Here is a 16493-nt window from a genome sequence, read left to right as displayed (position 1 = left end):
TTAAGCAGCAATCCGAGCACTTAAAAATGAAGATAATTCACTATTACAAAGCATAGAAAGACTATAGAAAAAAAACCTCAAATATTTCCAGTTAGCAATTTCAACCTTCAGACACATTATTTTTTACTGAAATTTACAATTACTCCAACGTAATAATGAACATAAAGGAAATAAATCTTCATTCAACAAGGAAATTTTAAAAAAATCCCACAGCACTCTGAGGACTTATCCTATTTTTTGTTTTTAAAAATTGTGTATGTATAAACATGTTCTCCTCCAAGGATTGTAAGATATTTTTTAAATAAAATAAACATTTATAGCCTGCACAAATCAGGAAAAAACATTCAAAATACAACAAAGGCAGAAGAAAGGAAATATAAATGCAAGCCAAGGTTAAGCAGATGTATTTTGGTTAGCAGTCAAAAAAACAGATTGTTCTTCTCCACAAGCCTATGAGAATCAATGGTGGGAATTCGGGGACTTTTATGTTGGGGAGAGGAACTAGACAGGGCTGCCCGCTATCCCCTTTGTTATTTACATTGGCGATGGAGCCTTTGGCGGAGGCTATCCTTGAAAATGTGGATATTACTGGAGTCCGGATAGGGGATCAGGAACACAAAATTGCATCATTGCGGATGATGTTCTCTTGTACTTGACAAAGCCATTGGTCTCTCTCCCCAATTTGATGAGGGAGATCGAGGGATATGCTAGGATATCTGGTTACAAGTTGAATGCTAGCAAATCGGTCAGCATGGTGGTGGGCATTTCGTCAAGTTTGATGGATACTTTGAAGACATCCTTTGCTTTTAAATGGGCACAGCGGGAAATACGATACCTGGGGGTGCAAATCCCCCCCAAAATTGTCCGAGTTGTTTGATGTTAATTACCCGGGTCTCGAGAGAGATATTAAGAGAATTAGACAGTTGGATGTCTCTGGGGTTATCCTGGATGGGAAGGATTGCCACCATTAAGATGAACATGTTGCAGCTTGAAAAGAGGTATACTGAAGTCTGCTAGATCAGTGGTGTTGCAGGGTGTGAGAGAGGGATATATATGCTCTCTTCCCCTCCCCTGCTGGCTATGGCAAAGAAGGAAGTGACCCATTGCACAATAGACCACTTCCTCCTCCTGCGCCGACTTAGATCAGGCTATTTATGTGAACCGCTGGATCATGGTTTACATAAAACAGTTGGGTCACTTCCTCCTCTTCTTGCCCCATGAGCTGTGCTGGAGGGCTCAACAATCGGCTCGCAAAATTCATACAAAAAATGTACAACTGGCTCTTGAGAGCCCATGCGAGTCAGCTCCAGCACACCACTGCCTAAATACCTCTTTAGGGCATTTCCTTTCTTGCAACTGAAATGCTTATTCCAGCAATTCTAGGTTCATCTCAAAAGCTCAAAAGGCATCTGACCAGGGGAGCTGTCCACCTAGGGAAAAAAAACTGGACTGAGGCAAGTTTATCTGAAGGAAAAAGAAGCAGTCTGTGCATTCCACAGCACTGGGAAATGAAGGCAAAATACAAGGGTATGCAACACATGGCTCACAGAAGGAAAAGGCAAAAAACAGCAGCCCACATGCAAATAGATAAGAATAACAAATAGCCAACCCCTTCCCTCCCCAAAGCTGAGGCAGAAGCAGAGAAACAAGCAATAAAACCATCTAAACAGCTGCCACTAGGAATTAGGGCAGGCAGACTAGCAACAGGAAAACAGTCAACACATGCTAATCTGAAGAGCTGGGAGAGACAAGGTTATTTGTGTTCTACACAGTAAAAATGGCGCCCTGCATGGCGGGATTCGGCGGGAGGCACAAGAGCCATGAGTGACAAAGATAAGAGAGAGAAGGTTCTGAATCCTCAAGCATATAAAAATGCCGAAACAAGGGGGGGAAAAAACACAACAAAAGCAGAGAAACAACACAGGACTAACTCAGCAAGCCTTTCAGATAGATAGCATCTGAAGAAGAGTTGAGATGGACTGCCAAGTAGCGAATGGGGGGGGGGGGGGGGAGGGAGGAGTCCTGGCTCCGCCAGGTATCACCAGATCCATAAAGAATTGTAGACAGTAAAGGAGTTAATGTCCTTCAAGAAGAACCCCTCTGCTCAACTAACAACCAGTTGGAACCAAGACAGGAGCTGGCTGAAAAGCACCACAGAGGAGCTGCATGGCCCATCAACTATCCGCTTGCAGACAAAAATAGTGAATATTCTAGGCTGCATGATATCCGTTTAAGGGCACATTACAAGAACTACTTTTCTCTGTCTCCATCCACTGGTTGACATAACCCATTAGTCGGGGCTGGGCTGGAATGACAAGGAAAATGCACATAAGATAAAGGGAAGAATCCTATAAAGGAAACTTTTAGCCTGGCTGGGAAATGTATTCTAGAATATATTTGAAAGAACACTGTAGAGGCTAGAAGGGTACTGCTGAAATCAGCTGTGAAATTAAGCTAACTAGAACCACAAGCAGAGAAATTTCTTTTAAAGTTATACAGTAGGCTGTATTTTGGACCAGAGAGGATCTAGTAAATGTTATGGTTTAAAGGAAAGCACTTGAGAACAAGTTGTGCAACCAGCTAAGAAATGGAGACTTAAGAAGTTTGTGGATAAACTTCCTATCTGAACTATGTGCTTAAGTTTGTAAAAAAAAAAAAAAAAAAAAGTATGTTTAATAGTACACCATGTCTGAGCCCCTGGCCCAGGAAGCGAATCCAGAAGGGAAAATTAGGTTCTTACCTTGGTAATTTTCTTTCCTTTAGTCATAGCAGATGAAGCCATTACGTATGGGTTATGTCCATCAACCAGCAGGGGAGATAGAGAGCTCTCAAACTTTCACAGTGCCCTCTTGGCCAGCTAGCTCCACTGCCTCTTCAGTATTTGAAGTTTCCAAAGTGGTATGGCAAACCGCAATGGGAATCACAAGAGCTTTCCTCACAGCGAACGATGGCCCATCACAAGGGCATGAACTCATAAAGCAGGGAATGCACATCCTCCTGGAGGGAATAAACTCATCCTCCTATTTATAGAACTGGAGGGGAACACACGCGCCTCCTGGAGAGAATCAATACATTCTCCAAAAAAAAAACATGCTGGAGGGAATGAACACATCCTCCTAAATTTAAACTGAACATGAATCCTGAAGATTGTTTTCCAACTTTCTTCCAAGGAAGGAACTTCAGGAAATTAGAACAGAACCTGAAAAACAGATTCACAGCATACAGACAATCATACAGGGAGGGCTCATGGCTTCATCTGCTATGACTAAAGGAAAGAAAATTACCAAGGTAAGAACCTAATTTTCCCTTCCTTGTCATCAAGCAGATGAAGCCATTACGTATGGGATGTAACAAAGCAATCCCTAGATAGGGTGGGAACAAGCCACACCACGCGCTAGCACTTGTGCACCAAAACGCGCATCCCTCCTGGCAGCCACATCCAGCCTGTAATGTCGGACAAAGGAGAGCTTAGAAGCCCATGTTGCTGCACTGCATATCTCTTGAAGAGAGAGTGCTCCAGTTTCAGCCCAAGAGGAAGAAATCGCTCTAGTAGAATGTGCCTTAAAGGCTACAGGTGGATATCACCTAAGGCGAGAAGCCATATCTTGAATAGACTTCCCTGGGACCAGTAAAGGGAATTTGACTATAAGCAATGCGCAGGGAGGGGAAGGGAGGGGAGGGGGGGAATAAGGAAAAGAGATTTGGTTAGGAAGATTAAAGGCTGGATAGGGCCCTGTTTATCAGGATCCTACCTGGCATTTGTTTAATGAGTTTCAATATATATCACGGTTAATTCTCGTTTCAGGGAAGGTTTTAGATGATTTAGGTTCAGGTCATCTTGAAGTTAATAAAGTATACCAACTTGAGAAGGGAAGGGAAAGGGGTGGGGGGCATAGGGGGGAGAAAAGTTTCTAAAGCATAACTTAGATGGATGTTTTGCACTATCTTTAACCCTGGTATACAAGAGGTTATTGCCGCAATATTAAGCGGGCACATATGTGATCTGCTGTTTCTGTAGATCAGGATAGGCTAATAATCAGCAATACACAACAAGAGTTATTATTTGAATTCAGTATTTTATTTAGAAGTTCATGTAACAACAAAGATATAAATATTATGTTCACAGGAACAAAGGTTTGGGGGGGGGGGGGAGAAAATGTGGGGGAAAAACCTAGATAACAGAAGTTAATGATATATGCATATAAGTATGTTATGTTATTTAAACAATCTTACATCGAAATGTATATTCATGTATAACATGCTGAACCATCAATAAAAACTGTTGAAACATAAAGGCTACAGGCGGAACCCTGCCGGCCAGCAGATAAGCTGAAAAGATAGTTTCTTTGCGCCAGCGGGCAATAGTGGCTTTAGACGCTGGAGACCCTCTGCGAGAACCGGATAGCAAAACAAACAGATGATCAGAAGTCCTGAAAGAATTAGTAACTCGCAGATACTGCAGCAGAGTCCTGCGCACATCCAAAAGGTGCAGCTGCCCAAAAGATTCTAGAAACTCTTCCTCTGAAAAAAAAGAGGGCAAGAAAATAGGCTGGTTTAGGTGAAAGGCTGAAACCACCTTAGGCATAAAGGAAGGCACGGTCCGAACCGTGACTCCGGACTCTGAAAATTGCAGAAATGGGTCTCTACAGGACAGCGCCTGGAGCTCTGACACCCGTCTCGCCGAGGTAATGGCCACCAGAAAAACGGCCTTCAGTGTCAAATCTTTCTCAGATGCTCGCCGAAGCGGCTCAAAAGGAGATGCCTGCAGGGTTTTCAAAACTAGCCCCAGGTTCCAAGCTGGACAGGGTGCTCGCACTGGAGGTCGGAGCCGAAGCACCCCTCTAAGAAACCGTGCCACATCTGGGTGAGCAGCCAAAGACACGCCTTCCACCTTACCACGAAGGGAGACCAACGCTGCCACCTGCACCCACAGGGAATTATAGGCCAAGCCGTTTTGTACACCTTCCTGCAAAAAGTCCAGAATCGGCGAGACAGGAGCCCACATTGGAGCAATGGCTCTGGAAGCACACCAAGACTCAAACAGGCACCAAATCCTGGCATAAGCCACGGAAGTGGACCGCTTGCGGGCTTGCAGGACCGTGGAAATAACTTTATTGGAATAACCTTTATCCCTCAATTGCGCCCTCTCAATAGCCATGCCGTAAGACCAAAGCAGCCAGCGTCCTCCATGGATACCGGTCCCTGAGTCAACAGGTTTGGTACCAGAGGTAACGGCAGAGGAGCCTCCAGGAGCATCTGTCGGAGGTCTGCATACCAAGGTCTCCTTGGCCAATCCGGGGCGATGAGGACCACTTCTCCTGGGTGCAGCCGAATCCGCAAGAGCCGGCGCCATATCAAGGGCCATGGGGGAAACACATAAAGTAGACTCGGAGGCCAGGGTTGAGCCAAGGCATCCAACCCCGCCGAGCGAGGATCACTCCGTCTGCTGAAGAAGCACGGGACTTTATTGGCACTTGTTGCCATTAGATCCATCACGGGCTTGCCCCATTTGGCACAGATCTGCAGGAATACTTCGTCTGCCAGATTCCATTCTGCTGGATCGATCTGATGCCTGCTCAGATAATCGGCCTGCACATTGCTCTGACCTGCAATATGAGCTGCCGACAGACACTGAAGATGCAGCTCGGCCCAGTGGCAAATCAGTTCGGCCTGCGTGGCTAGTGCTCTGCACCTTGTTCCGCCTTGTCGATTTATATAGGCCACCGTTGTCGTGTTGTCCGACATCACTCTGACAGCCAATCCTTCCAGGGTCACTTGAAAGGCCAGAAGCGCCTGAAACACCGCTTTCAACTCTAGGCGGTTGATGGACCACTCCGACTCCTCGGGTGTCCATAGACCCTGGGCATGCTTCCCCTTGCAGTGTGCGCCCCAGCCCTTCAGGCTGGCATCTGTTACCACTAGGCACCAAACGAGAAGCGTCAGCGGCATTCCTCGCCGCAGCATGCTGTCCGAGAGCCACCACTCCATGCTGAGTCGGGCCACAGGGAGCCAAGTGAGTCTGCATTGGTAATCCTGAGAAATAGGAGACCATCTCCGGAGTAGGGAATACTGTAGAGGTCTCAGGTGCGCTCTCGCCCAGGGTACCACTTCCATCGTGGCTGTCATCGATCCCAGCAGCTGGACAATGTCCCAAGCTCGCGGGCGGGGCATCCTCAGGAGCAGACGGACCTGATTCTGAAGCTTGCACCGCCTTAGCTCGGGTAGGAACACATAGCCCGAGACTGTGTCGAACCTGGCCCCCAAAAACTCTAGAGATTGTGAAGGGGACAGGTGACTTTTGGCCATATTGACGACCCAGCCTAGAGATTGCAGTACTGAGACCACTCTGGCTGTAGCTTGTAAGCTCTCTGTTGCAGAGTCTGCTCTGATGAGCCAGTCTAGGTACGGGTGAACCCTGATACCTTCTCGCCTGAGAAAAGCAGCTACTACCACCATCACCTTCGAAAAGGTTCGGGGAGCTGTGGCGAGGCCAAAAGGCAAGGCCCTGAACTGGAAATGTTTTCCCAACACCGCAAACCTCAGAATCTTCTGGTGCGGGGGCCAAATCGGTATGTGCAAGTAAGCTTCTTTCAGGTCTAGAGACGTGAGAAACTCTCCTGGCTGTACCGCCGCAATGACGGAGCGCAAGGATTCCATGTGGAAATGCCGCACTCTCAGGGACTTGTTCACTTCTTTTAAGTCCAGAATAGGGCGAAAGGACCCACCTTTTTGCAGCACCACAAAGTAGATGGAGTATCGGCCGCAGCCTTGCTCGGCGGGAGGCACCGGGGTCACTGCCCCTAACTGAATCAGACCTTGTAAAGTCTCCTCCACCGCCGCCCGTTTGACGGTAGAACCGCATCGGGACTCCACAAACACGTCTCTTACTGGGGCGTTGAATTCTATTCTGTATCCATCTCTGATCAGGTCCAGAACCCACTGATCTGAGGAAATCTTGGCCCACTCCTCGACAAAGAGGGAAAGCCGTCCTCCGATGACAGGCATCGAGGAGAGGGCCGGCGCACCATCATTGAGAGGGTCGCCCCTGAACTCCTGGTCTTGAGCCACCGGCTGCGGAACGCTTGTCCGAGCGAAAGGAGTTCCTCTGCTGACCACGGGCACGTGAAGTGAACCCAGCAGAACGCCCCGGGCGGTACCTTCCAGCTTCACGGAAGCGAGGTCTGTACGAGGAGTGGACCGCCTGGCCCTTAGAGGAAGGCCTCTGCCTATCTTCGGGCAAGCGCTGGGGTTTTGGATCACTCAGGCCTTTCACAATTTTCTCCAACTCCTCACCAAATAGGAGAAGTCCTTGAAAAGGCAACTTCACCAACCTTTAATTAGAGGCCATGTCCGCTGCCCAGTGTCGTAGAAACAGACGGCGGCGAGCCGCCACTGCTACTGCCATTTGTTTAGCTGAAGCTCTGACAAGGTCATGAAGGGCATCAGCCAGAAAGGACAAGGCCACCTCCATCCGCGGAGCCACATCCAAGAAGGGCTCCGCTCCATCTCCGGGCTGAGCCACTGCCTGTTGCAGCCAAGCTAGGCAGGCTCTAACAGCATAACAGCTGCATGCAGACGCCCGAACAGTGAGACCTGCAATTTCAAAGGACCGTTTCAATGCTGTTCCCAGCCTACGGTCTTGAACATCCTTCAGGGCAACACCTCCTTCAACAGGGAGGGTAGTTCTCTTTGTCACCGCAGTGACAAGGGCATCCACTGTAGGCATTTGAAAACGAGCCATATGTCCCTCACGCAGAGGGTATAACTGCCCCATAGCCCTGGAAACTCTCAAAGGTCCCTCGGGGTCAGCCCACTGAGCCGAAACAAGCTCTAGGATGGAGTCATGCAAAGGGAAGGCCCGAGCAGCTTTCTTGGTACTAGCCATCCTGGGATTACCCGAGGAGGCCATGCCACTGTCAGGATCTTCAATCGAGAGGGCCTGCAGGGTATCTGAAATAAGCGCTGGCAGCTCATCACGGTGGAAAATCCTCACCGCGGAGGGATCATCCAGATCCTGTGGTAAATCCGCACCCGACTCTGGTTCCTCAGACCAAGAACGTCTGTCAGAGTTCTCCGAATCCTCACACCCCGACCACGGGGGGGAAAAAGGTGCACCACAATCTGAAGGGGAATTAACCCTTCTGCGCTTATCTTTAGGCCAAGCATCCGGGAAAAAAGCCTCACTGGGCAGTCCCAGGCCAGAATCCATCGGGGGGGGGGGGGCAATCAGAGGAGCCTCAGGCGACCCTTGAGGAAGGGCTCTTTTCATCATGTATGCTTTATGCAGCAAAAACACAAAATCTGGGGAGAAAATCTCACCCTGGGCACCCAAATCCTGTCCGGTGCTAGCCACTCCTGAAATAACCTCATCTCGAGGTGCCCCACCCGGCTCAGGTCTCTCAGTGTCCACGGAGGCCGCGCCATGTGGTATAAGCAAAATGGCGCCCACTGCCAGCTCAGAGCGGGAAGAAACATCGCTCGCCATGCTCGGACCGGCTCCTACGCCAGTACAGCACGATTTATAGAGCCCTGCTGCTGATTTGCGCTTGCCACAAGTGGAACAGCGCTTTACATTGTCCGCAGCCATCGCCGAAAAATGGCGGTAAAATCCAAAATGGCGGTTTCGCGCCAAAATCGCCCCGATCGCGGGCCCACCCCGGAGGAGTTGGAAAACACTCTTACCTCAAAGGATCTAGTGTACAACTACGATCCTGCTGAAAATCAGGTCAAAAACCTCTGTTCCAGCGTCTCTGCGTTTAAAAAACGCGACGCGACTTTTTTTTTTTTTAAGCTGCGAGGAAAGCAGAGGTATTGAAGACTCCGGAGGCTCAGATGAGTGGGAAAGGCAGGGAAAGGGCGAATCTATATGCCTGCATCCACTGTTGGTGGGTAAGGACAGGGAAAGCAAGGCAATATGTCCACATCCACAGAGGTATGGGTAAGGCAGGGAAAGGGCTAACCTATGTGCCTTTAAAGTGAAGCTGCAATAGCCTCCAACACCCCGGTTAACAACTGGCAAACCAGGAACCACCTCCCGGCAGATTTTTCTGGAGCTCGAACAAGCTGCAGCCACCCTGCTAGGGGAGATAGAGAATACTGAAGAGGCAGTGGAGCTAGCTGGCCAAGAGGGCACTGTGAAAGTTTGAGTGCTCTCTATCTCCCCTGCTGGTTGATGGACATAACCCATACGTAATGGCTTCATCTGCTTGATGACAAGGAAGGGACCCTTTTAACCACACTTTATGAAACAGACTTAAAATAAGTAATCAGTTATAAATCCAGGTCCATAATACACAACTGTGGCAGCAGTGAAATGGAATTATATTAGATAAATGGAGAACAGAGTAAAGGATTGTATTTTCTCACCTTGGCCACCTTCACACACTTTTGCAATTTAACCAAATGCGCACACACAGTTTATGGTAATCAGTGTTCTGAATTAACTGAAGACTATTGCACACAGGGCTACAGTAAATCGATGTGCGACTACAAAGAATACATCATTAAATTCAACATGGTTTGAGTCCCTAGTTATATACTTCATGCAGTTTTCAAGAACACCATTTCTAGAAACTTCTGTCCTCTATTATGTCTATAATTTTTGGTCAACAGCCAGCACAGGTATATCAACTACTGTAGCTGAACCCTCCACAAAACTCACTCCCAAACGGAGCGAATTCAGCCAGTGAAGCAGAATAAAGGTATACCCACTTCTCTTTTTCATATTCTTCTGCTTTCACCCATCCTTTAAGACACTTCTTACTAGTCCTTCTATAGATTCCATATCATTTTCAACTCATTTAATGACAATATAACTAGTACCAACTTATATCTTCCCTGAATTTCCTAATTTATGTTCTTACAACAATTTGTTCTTGCGACTGGAAAAAAAAAACTAGCTTTAAAAGGGATGTCACGGAGGGGAGCCAAGAATGGAATATAAAGACAGATGTTCAGAAAACTCAAGCAAAAATCAGAAAAGTTTTAAAACAGAGAATACTGACAGGCAACTGAAAGAAAACATATAATAGAGTTTATCAAAAAAAAAGAAGAAATAAAAGCAAAACACACTCAGGGTGAACAGAAAACTGCAAATATTAGTAAACTAGTAAAAAAGCCCCGTTTCTGATGCAAATGAAACGGGGGGCTAGCAAGGTTTTCTTCAGAGTGTGCATGTGGGAGTGTCCCTGCCCTCTCTCCCTCCCCCTCCCCCCTCCGAGTCCAGTCCTTCAGTGTTAAGTTTCCTGCTGTGCTGTGTTTGTGTTACAGAGAGAGTGAGGGCATCTCTCTCCCCTTCCCCCTCTGAGTCCTTCACTGTTTCCTGGGATTTCGTGCTGTGCTGTTTTCCTTCACTCATGGGGAAACCGGATATCTCTGGCGCTTCACACTTCCGGCTGGAGGCTTCATAGAACGTTGGGGTTGCCTTTTATATATATAGATGTCTTAAAACTAGTAAAATGTTTTGAAAATATTTAGTCCTAAAATAAGTGCAGTATATTGTTTAAAAATATAGTTCTTTTCCATGGTTTTCACTTCTCCTCCTCGCCAAATTTACATGCTTCTTCCGTTTGAGATTTAGCTATCTCTAGCCAATATCCATTAAGCAAAACAGCAATCCCTGCATTGTATATACTCTATAGCAGAGGTTTATTTTTTATGACATTTATATCCCACATTATTCCAAACAAGTCTGAGTTCAATGTGGCTACAATAAACAGTATAGGATAAATAAAGAACAATGCATAAGAAAGTAATTTGTTGTAAGAATCCAATTTTACAATACATCATCATAAACATATTGGGATAGCTATGGATGTTTAACATTTAGAAAATCTACTGTGAATGAGAAATTATACATGAAGCAAAGAGAAAGTTAATGGTAAAAAGAGTAATAACCAATTCTGGTAATAATTGTTTGAGATATGATCGTTCTTTGTGAGGGTTTGTTTGAATAGGAATGATTTGAGGGTTTTGCAGAACCTAGTACATTCCTGTTATTTCTTATTTTGGGTAGTAAGGAGTTCCACCATTTGGTTCCTAGGTAAGTGAAGTCTGCAGAGTGGACGGTTTTGTAGATCACTTTTTTGCAATTTCGGAGGTGGAGTCTGAGATAGTTTCTTGCCTCATATTTAGTGTTTCTTTGAGGTAAGTTTATTAATGGTACCATATAGTCTGGAGCTGTGCCATTTAGTATTTGAAAGATAAAGGTACATAATTTGAAGGTGATTCTCGCTTTGATAGGAAGCCAGTGCAATCTGATTAATAAAGGGGAGGCACTTTCAAAACGAGAGATTTTATATATGAACCTGGCTGCAGTGTTTTGAGCTGTTTGGAGTTTTTTCAACAGGTACTCCTTACAGCCATCATATATGGCATTATAATAATCGAAATGGGATAATGTCAATGATTGTACCAATAGTCTGAATATTTCTGATGAGAAATAGGGTCTGATCCTTTTTAGTTTCCAAAGAGATCAGATAGATTTTGTGATTACTGAGGAAACTTGAGTATCAAATGTTAAATGTCTATAATTATACCTAGAATTTTCAGATTATTGTCAATGGGGAATGAAGTGTTGTCAATTGTGAAAGTGTAGTTGTTTTGGTCAAATAGGTTGGTAATGACCATGAATATTGTTTTTTCTTTATTTAGCTTTAGTTTGGATTCTGAAGCCCAGGTTTCCATCAAATTTAAGCCAAGTTTTGTCTTTTGTAAGACGTATTTAATGTTCTTTTTTAAGGTTATGTATATGGTAACATCGTCAGCACATATGAATGTTTTGAATCCCGCTGTTTCTAGTCTGTTGCACAGTGGTGACATCTCAAACCAGCCACTGGATACCCCAGCAAATCGAATATCCATAATGAATATGCAAGCCATTTATTTGCATACAATGGAAGACCACCTCACTATGATAATGACACTAACAAAACATTATGGATGCCAAGTCAGAAATCAGACTCTGTACATCAGACTATATTTCTTCTGATGTAGATAGCCTTTAAAATATATTTCCATGGTACAAATTTACTAAACAGAGTACACGCTGCATCAGTCTAGAGAAAGTAAAACAATTTGTAGATTAATAATCTGCTGTAACAGCCCCTATTATAACAAAAAAGGCTCAAAATGAACAGGACCCCCTTTTGCAATTTAAATAACCAATTGTGTAGGGCCGCATTAAAACACTTTTTCATTTCCAGAGCTGTGGCTTGCCAAAACAAATATACTCACCTGTTTTATAGCTGCATGGAGGGCTAGCTCATTGGCCTCTCTCTTTGTTTCACAGAAGATGATAGTCCTTCCATGACTCCCACTGTAGACCTGAATGACGTCACCAATGACTGCTGCTCTCTGAGACCAATGGCATTCTATAGCCAGGTGCTAAAAGGCAAGAAAAAGTAAAAACTTACTGTACAGATCTCTGAGAAGAATGTGTAAATGAATATTGTTGCTAGCATTCTAGAACATTTAAAAATGGTGAAGCGAAGCAGAGAGATATTCAAACAGTGAAGATTGTAATACAAGGAAATATTTCTTCATACAAAGAGACAGAAAAAATTAGCATAGTCCATCCAGTCTGCCCGGAAATATGGCTAGGATTGTAACCCATGTAAGTTACACCCCCCATTCCCTTCCCCCCCCCCCCTTTTTTGGGTAAAAAAGTAACTAGTTTTGTTTTGAATGGAACGGTGAAATTTATTCATACCTGTTAATTTCCTTCTTTTGAATTCTGCTAATACACTCTAGACAAATGTGTGGTCTCCCTACTAGCAAACGGAAGTAGGGAACCTGAACATCATAGGTTTAAGGGCTAGTATAGTGTGGAAACTTTCAGTATGCCAGTCAAAACAGCTCAATGTAACGGACAAACTCAAAAAAGTAAACCCCTTAGGGAATCACTGCAGAATAGATTAACCACCCCTTACCAATATACGGCTCAAAGAGAGACAGAGAGAGCGAACAGAGCCTAGAAACATATCCTAGTGCTATAGTTTTTCAGGGTGAGTTCTGAACTCCTCTAGCAGAATTCAAGGAAAGGAAATTAACAAGTATGAATAAATTTCACCTTGCCTGACCAGTCCAGACTAATGGAATGTACAAAAGGAGTAGTCTCATGGGTCTGGGAAGACAAGGTCCCCCCAGAATAAGTTTTTTTTCCAAAGAATGCTTCGTCCTGCCCAGAGCATCAATAATGTAATACTTCACAAAAGAATGAAGCGACAATTAAGTTGCCACCCTTCAAATGTTTTCTGAAGCAGCTGTCTGGGCTTCTGCCCAGGTGGCAGGGCAGACTTATCCATTAGGCACAGTGCCTAGAGTCCATAAAAGTTTTAATTTTTTTTTTTAATCTAAAAGAAAAAAGATGAAGTTATTTATTTTCATGCCTTGCCTTTCAGCCTTGAAAAAATACATACTAGAATAGAAATACATAAAACACAAATTAAATACAAATAAAATATGAATACAATTCAAATTAAAAGCTCAGTCATATTAAATGCCACCGAGGGAGGGGTCCACAAAGACAAGAGTGGCTAGGGCCCACAGAAATCATAATGTGGCCCTGCCAGATGGCCTGTGCCCATGTGGAGTGGGCAAAAAGACCCAGTGGCATTATCTTCCATCTAAAGATGTAAACCGCCTTGATGGGCACCTTGACACAATGCGTTATGGACAACCTAGAAGATGTGTACCCTCTGTGCAAAACCTGAAACAAGATGAAAAGCTTATCTGACTTCCAAAAGGAATTTGCTACTTCCAGCTATTGCAAAAGGACCCTGAAAACATCCATCTTATGGAAGTTCTGTGAAGATTCTGTTAATCCCTTAAATGCCAGGAAATAGACTGCCTGATTCACACAGAATAGAGAAACTACTATTGATAGGAAAAAAGGAACTACACAAAGCAAGAAAGACTCATCTGCAAGCACAAGTACAGATCCCTGCAGGACAACAACTACAACTCGGAAACCAGTCAGGCTGAACAAATGGTGACCAGAAACATCACCTATAATGTAAGACCTTCAGAGAGGTTCGCTACAAGAGCTTGAAAGGCAAACTCGCCAGGTACAGAATACCAAAATGAGGTCCCACTGGAGCAAACTGCCTGAAGGAGGAAATGAATTGCTTCATTCCCTACAAAAAAAAAAAAAAAGGTTGATTAACATCAGGGTGTGCCACCTGAGATACACCTTGGCATGACATCAGGGTATGCCACCTGAGATACACCTTGTACCTTGCCACAGAAACAAGAAATTGCCACCACTTATACTTTTAGATCACGGAGAGCCAATCCCTGCTCCAATCCGTTTTCCAGAAATTCCAGGATGGAGGCCAATTTTATCAACCACAGGGAGAGGTTGTGCTGCATCCAACACCTCTCAAAATCTTGCCACACCCAGACTTAAGCTAGGAACATATACTGCCTCCATGTCTTCAGCATTATGACACAATCAAGGAAGGTTAGCCTTTCTTTCTCAGGTGATGCCTTCTCAAGGGCCAGGCAGTAAACCAGAAGAGATCTGGGTCCTCCATGACCAATGGGCCTTGTCTCAACAGGCCCTATTCCCATAGAAGAATGAATTGGGGACCCGCCAGGAGGCATACCAGCTCCTGGTACTAGGAGCCAACAAGGCCAGTTCGGAGCTACAAGAATCACTAGAAAATGGCTGCTTAGTCACCCTCCAGAGAACACTGCTAATGAGGTGCCAGGGTGGGAACTTTTAGAGGCTCCTGCTCCCACTTCACCAGATCCAAGATGTTCTGGCTGATAAAATCCATGTGTGATGTACACTACCAAGAGCACCATGAGATGTTACTCCACCCAACTGCACAACCAACTGGCTTCCAATGCCACTTCTGCACTATGGGTTCCCTCTTGTCTGTTGATTTAAGCCACCATCATGGCATTGTTGATCATCACCTGCATTGTCTTGCTGAAGTGCTGCAGCGCTAATTGAATGGCCCTCGTTTCCAGCCAGTTGGTCGCCCATGCCATGATATCCTGGAAGGCCAACTGAGGCAACAGGCCCCTAATCAGAGCCTTGCATCTCTACACACCATCATTAATTGGGAGGGTCCACTGGGACCCTCTTGAGAAGATGGGCTGGCTCATCTCACCATACTCTGGGTCTCACAAAGAGCCTCAAGCAAGCAAAGTCACATGTCGAAGTTCTGCAATCAAGGGGCCCAATAAGACAACACCGCTTCCTGAAGCAGTCATATGTGGTCCTCACCCATGGTACCACCTCCACAGTCAATACCATGGATCTGAGTAACTGGAGACAGCCCCAAGCTCAAGGAGCCTGCTAAGCTGAGCATCCATTCCTTCAGTCGAAACATGGTCCCTGGTTTCATGATGAACCACATTCCCAGGTATTCCAGCTCTTGAAAGGGCACCAGCTGACTTTTTGTATAGTTCACCACCTAGCCGAACCGCTCCAAACATTTTACCTTCTCTTACTCTCCTAGGCTTCGCTTCTGAGTTATCCAGAATAAGTCAATCATCTAAGTACAAATACACCTGGACTCTCTGTTCACTGCCACCACTGCCATGGCCATGGAGAAGGTGTGATATGCTGTGACTAGGACAAAGGGCGTTGCTCTGAACTGAACATGTTTACCAAGAACATAGAACCATAGAAAGTGCTTGGGCACTACCCCGATTGCAATATGCAGATAACCTTCTTGGACCTAACAGAAGAATAATAGCTCTTTTGGCCTGACCAAGACTATCACCAACCACAAGGTCTCCATATGAAAGTGACAGAGTGACTTACTGACTCCTGTCAAGTCCAATATGGGATGGAAGGAACCACTCTTTTTGGAAATAAAGTAAAATGAGCACTGCCCCAGACCCTGCTCCTGACATGGGATGGCTCCACTGCCATGAGGCAGAGCAACTTGTGATTTCCACGGCCTCCCTTCTTGAGAGAAGAGCTGCAGGGAGATGCCGTAAAGGCATCTGAAATTGGATTTTCACATTTCAGGGCACGGCCATGCTGGACCACCTCAAGGACCCGCTCATGGTAAAACTGTGGGGCACACAATGAAGCTACAAAGTAGTACATTTAAAATGAGTCTGAGAAAATATTTCTTCACTCAACATGTAATTAAACTCTGGAATTTGTTGCCAGAGAATGTAGTAAAAGCAGTTAGCTTAGAGGGGTTTAAAAAAGGTTTGGATAGCTTCCTAAGGAAAAGTCCATAGACCATTATTAAAATGGATTTGTGGAAAATCCACTGCTTATGTCTAGGATATAACAAAATATTTAAACACACATGAATACAAGTGTATTGCTTCTTCAGCTTATTGAGAGTGGAGTAGTCTCATATATAACACACAATAAAAATTATTTGATTTTTCACCCAATGACTGGGTGTATTATCTGTGTGTATTGTCTAATCATTGACTTAACCTCCACCACCCTTTGCTAATCTTATATATGAAAATATATTTCTGTTTATCAATATGCTATCATCTAATTTTATGCA

The 16493-nt window shown here is 45.0% G+C and overlaps 1 protein-coding gene across 1 annotated transcript in view; it reads right to left on the bottom strand.

Annotated features, from left to right (window-relative positions):
* DDX21 (DExD-box helicase 21) overlaps window positions 1-16493 on the bottom strand; it is a 122248-nt gene that overhangs the window by 68836 nt on the left and 36919 nt on the right. The window contains exon 8 of the mRNA XM_030203466.1: window positions 12235-12384. Within this exon, the coding sequence (XP_030059326.1) occupies window positions 12235-12384 (150 nt within the window). The remainder of the gene's footprint in view (window positions 1-12234; window positions 12385-16493) is intronic.

Source organism: Microcaecilia unicolor, chromosome 5 (assembly GCF_901765095.1).
Source record: "Microcaecilia unicolor chromosome 5, aMicUni1.1, whole genome shotgun sequence".
Taxonomy (NCBI): Eukaryota; Metazoa; Chordata; class Amphibia; order Gymnophiona; family Siphonopidae; genus Microcaecilia; species Microcaecilia unicolor.
This window is presented reverse-complemented; position numbering and strand designations above follow the sequence as displayed.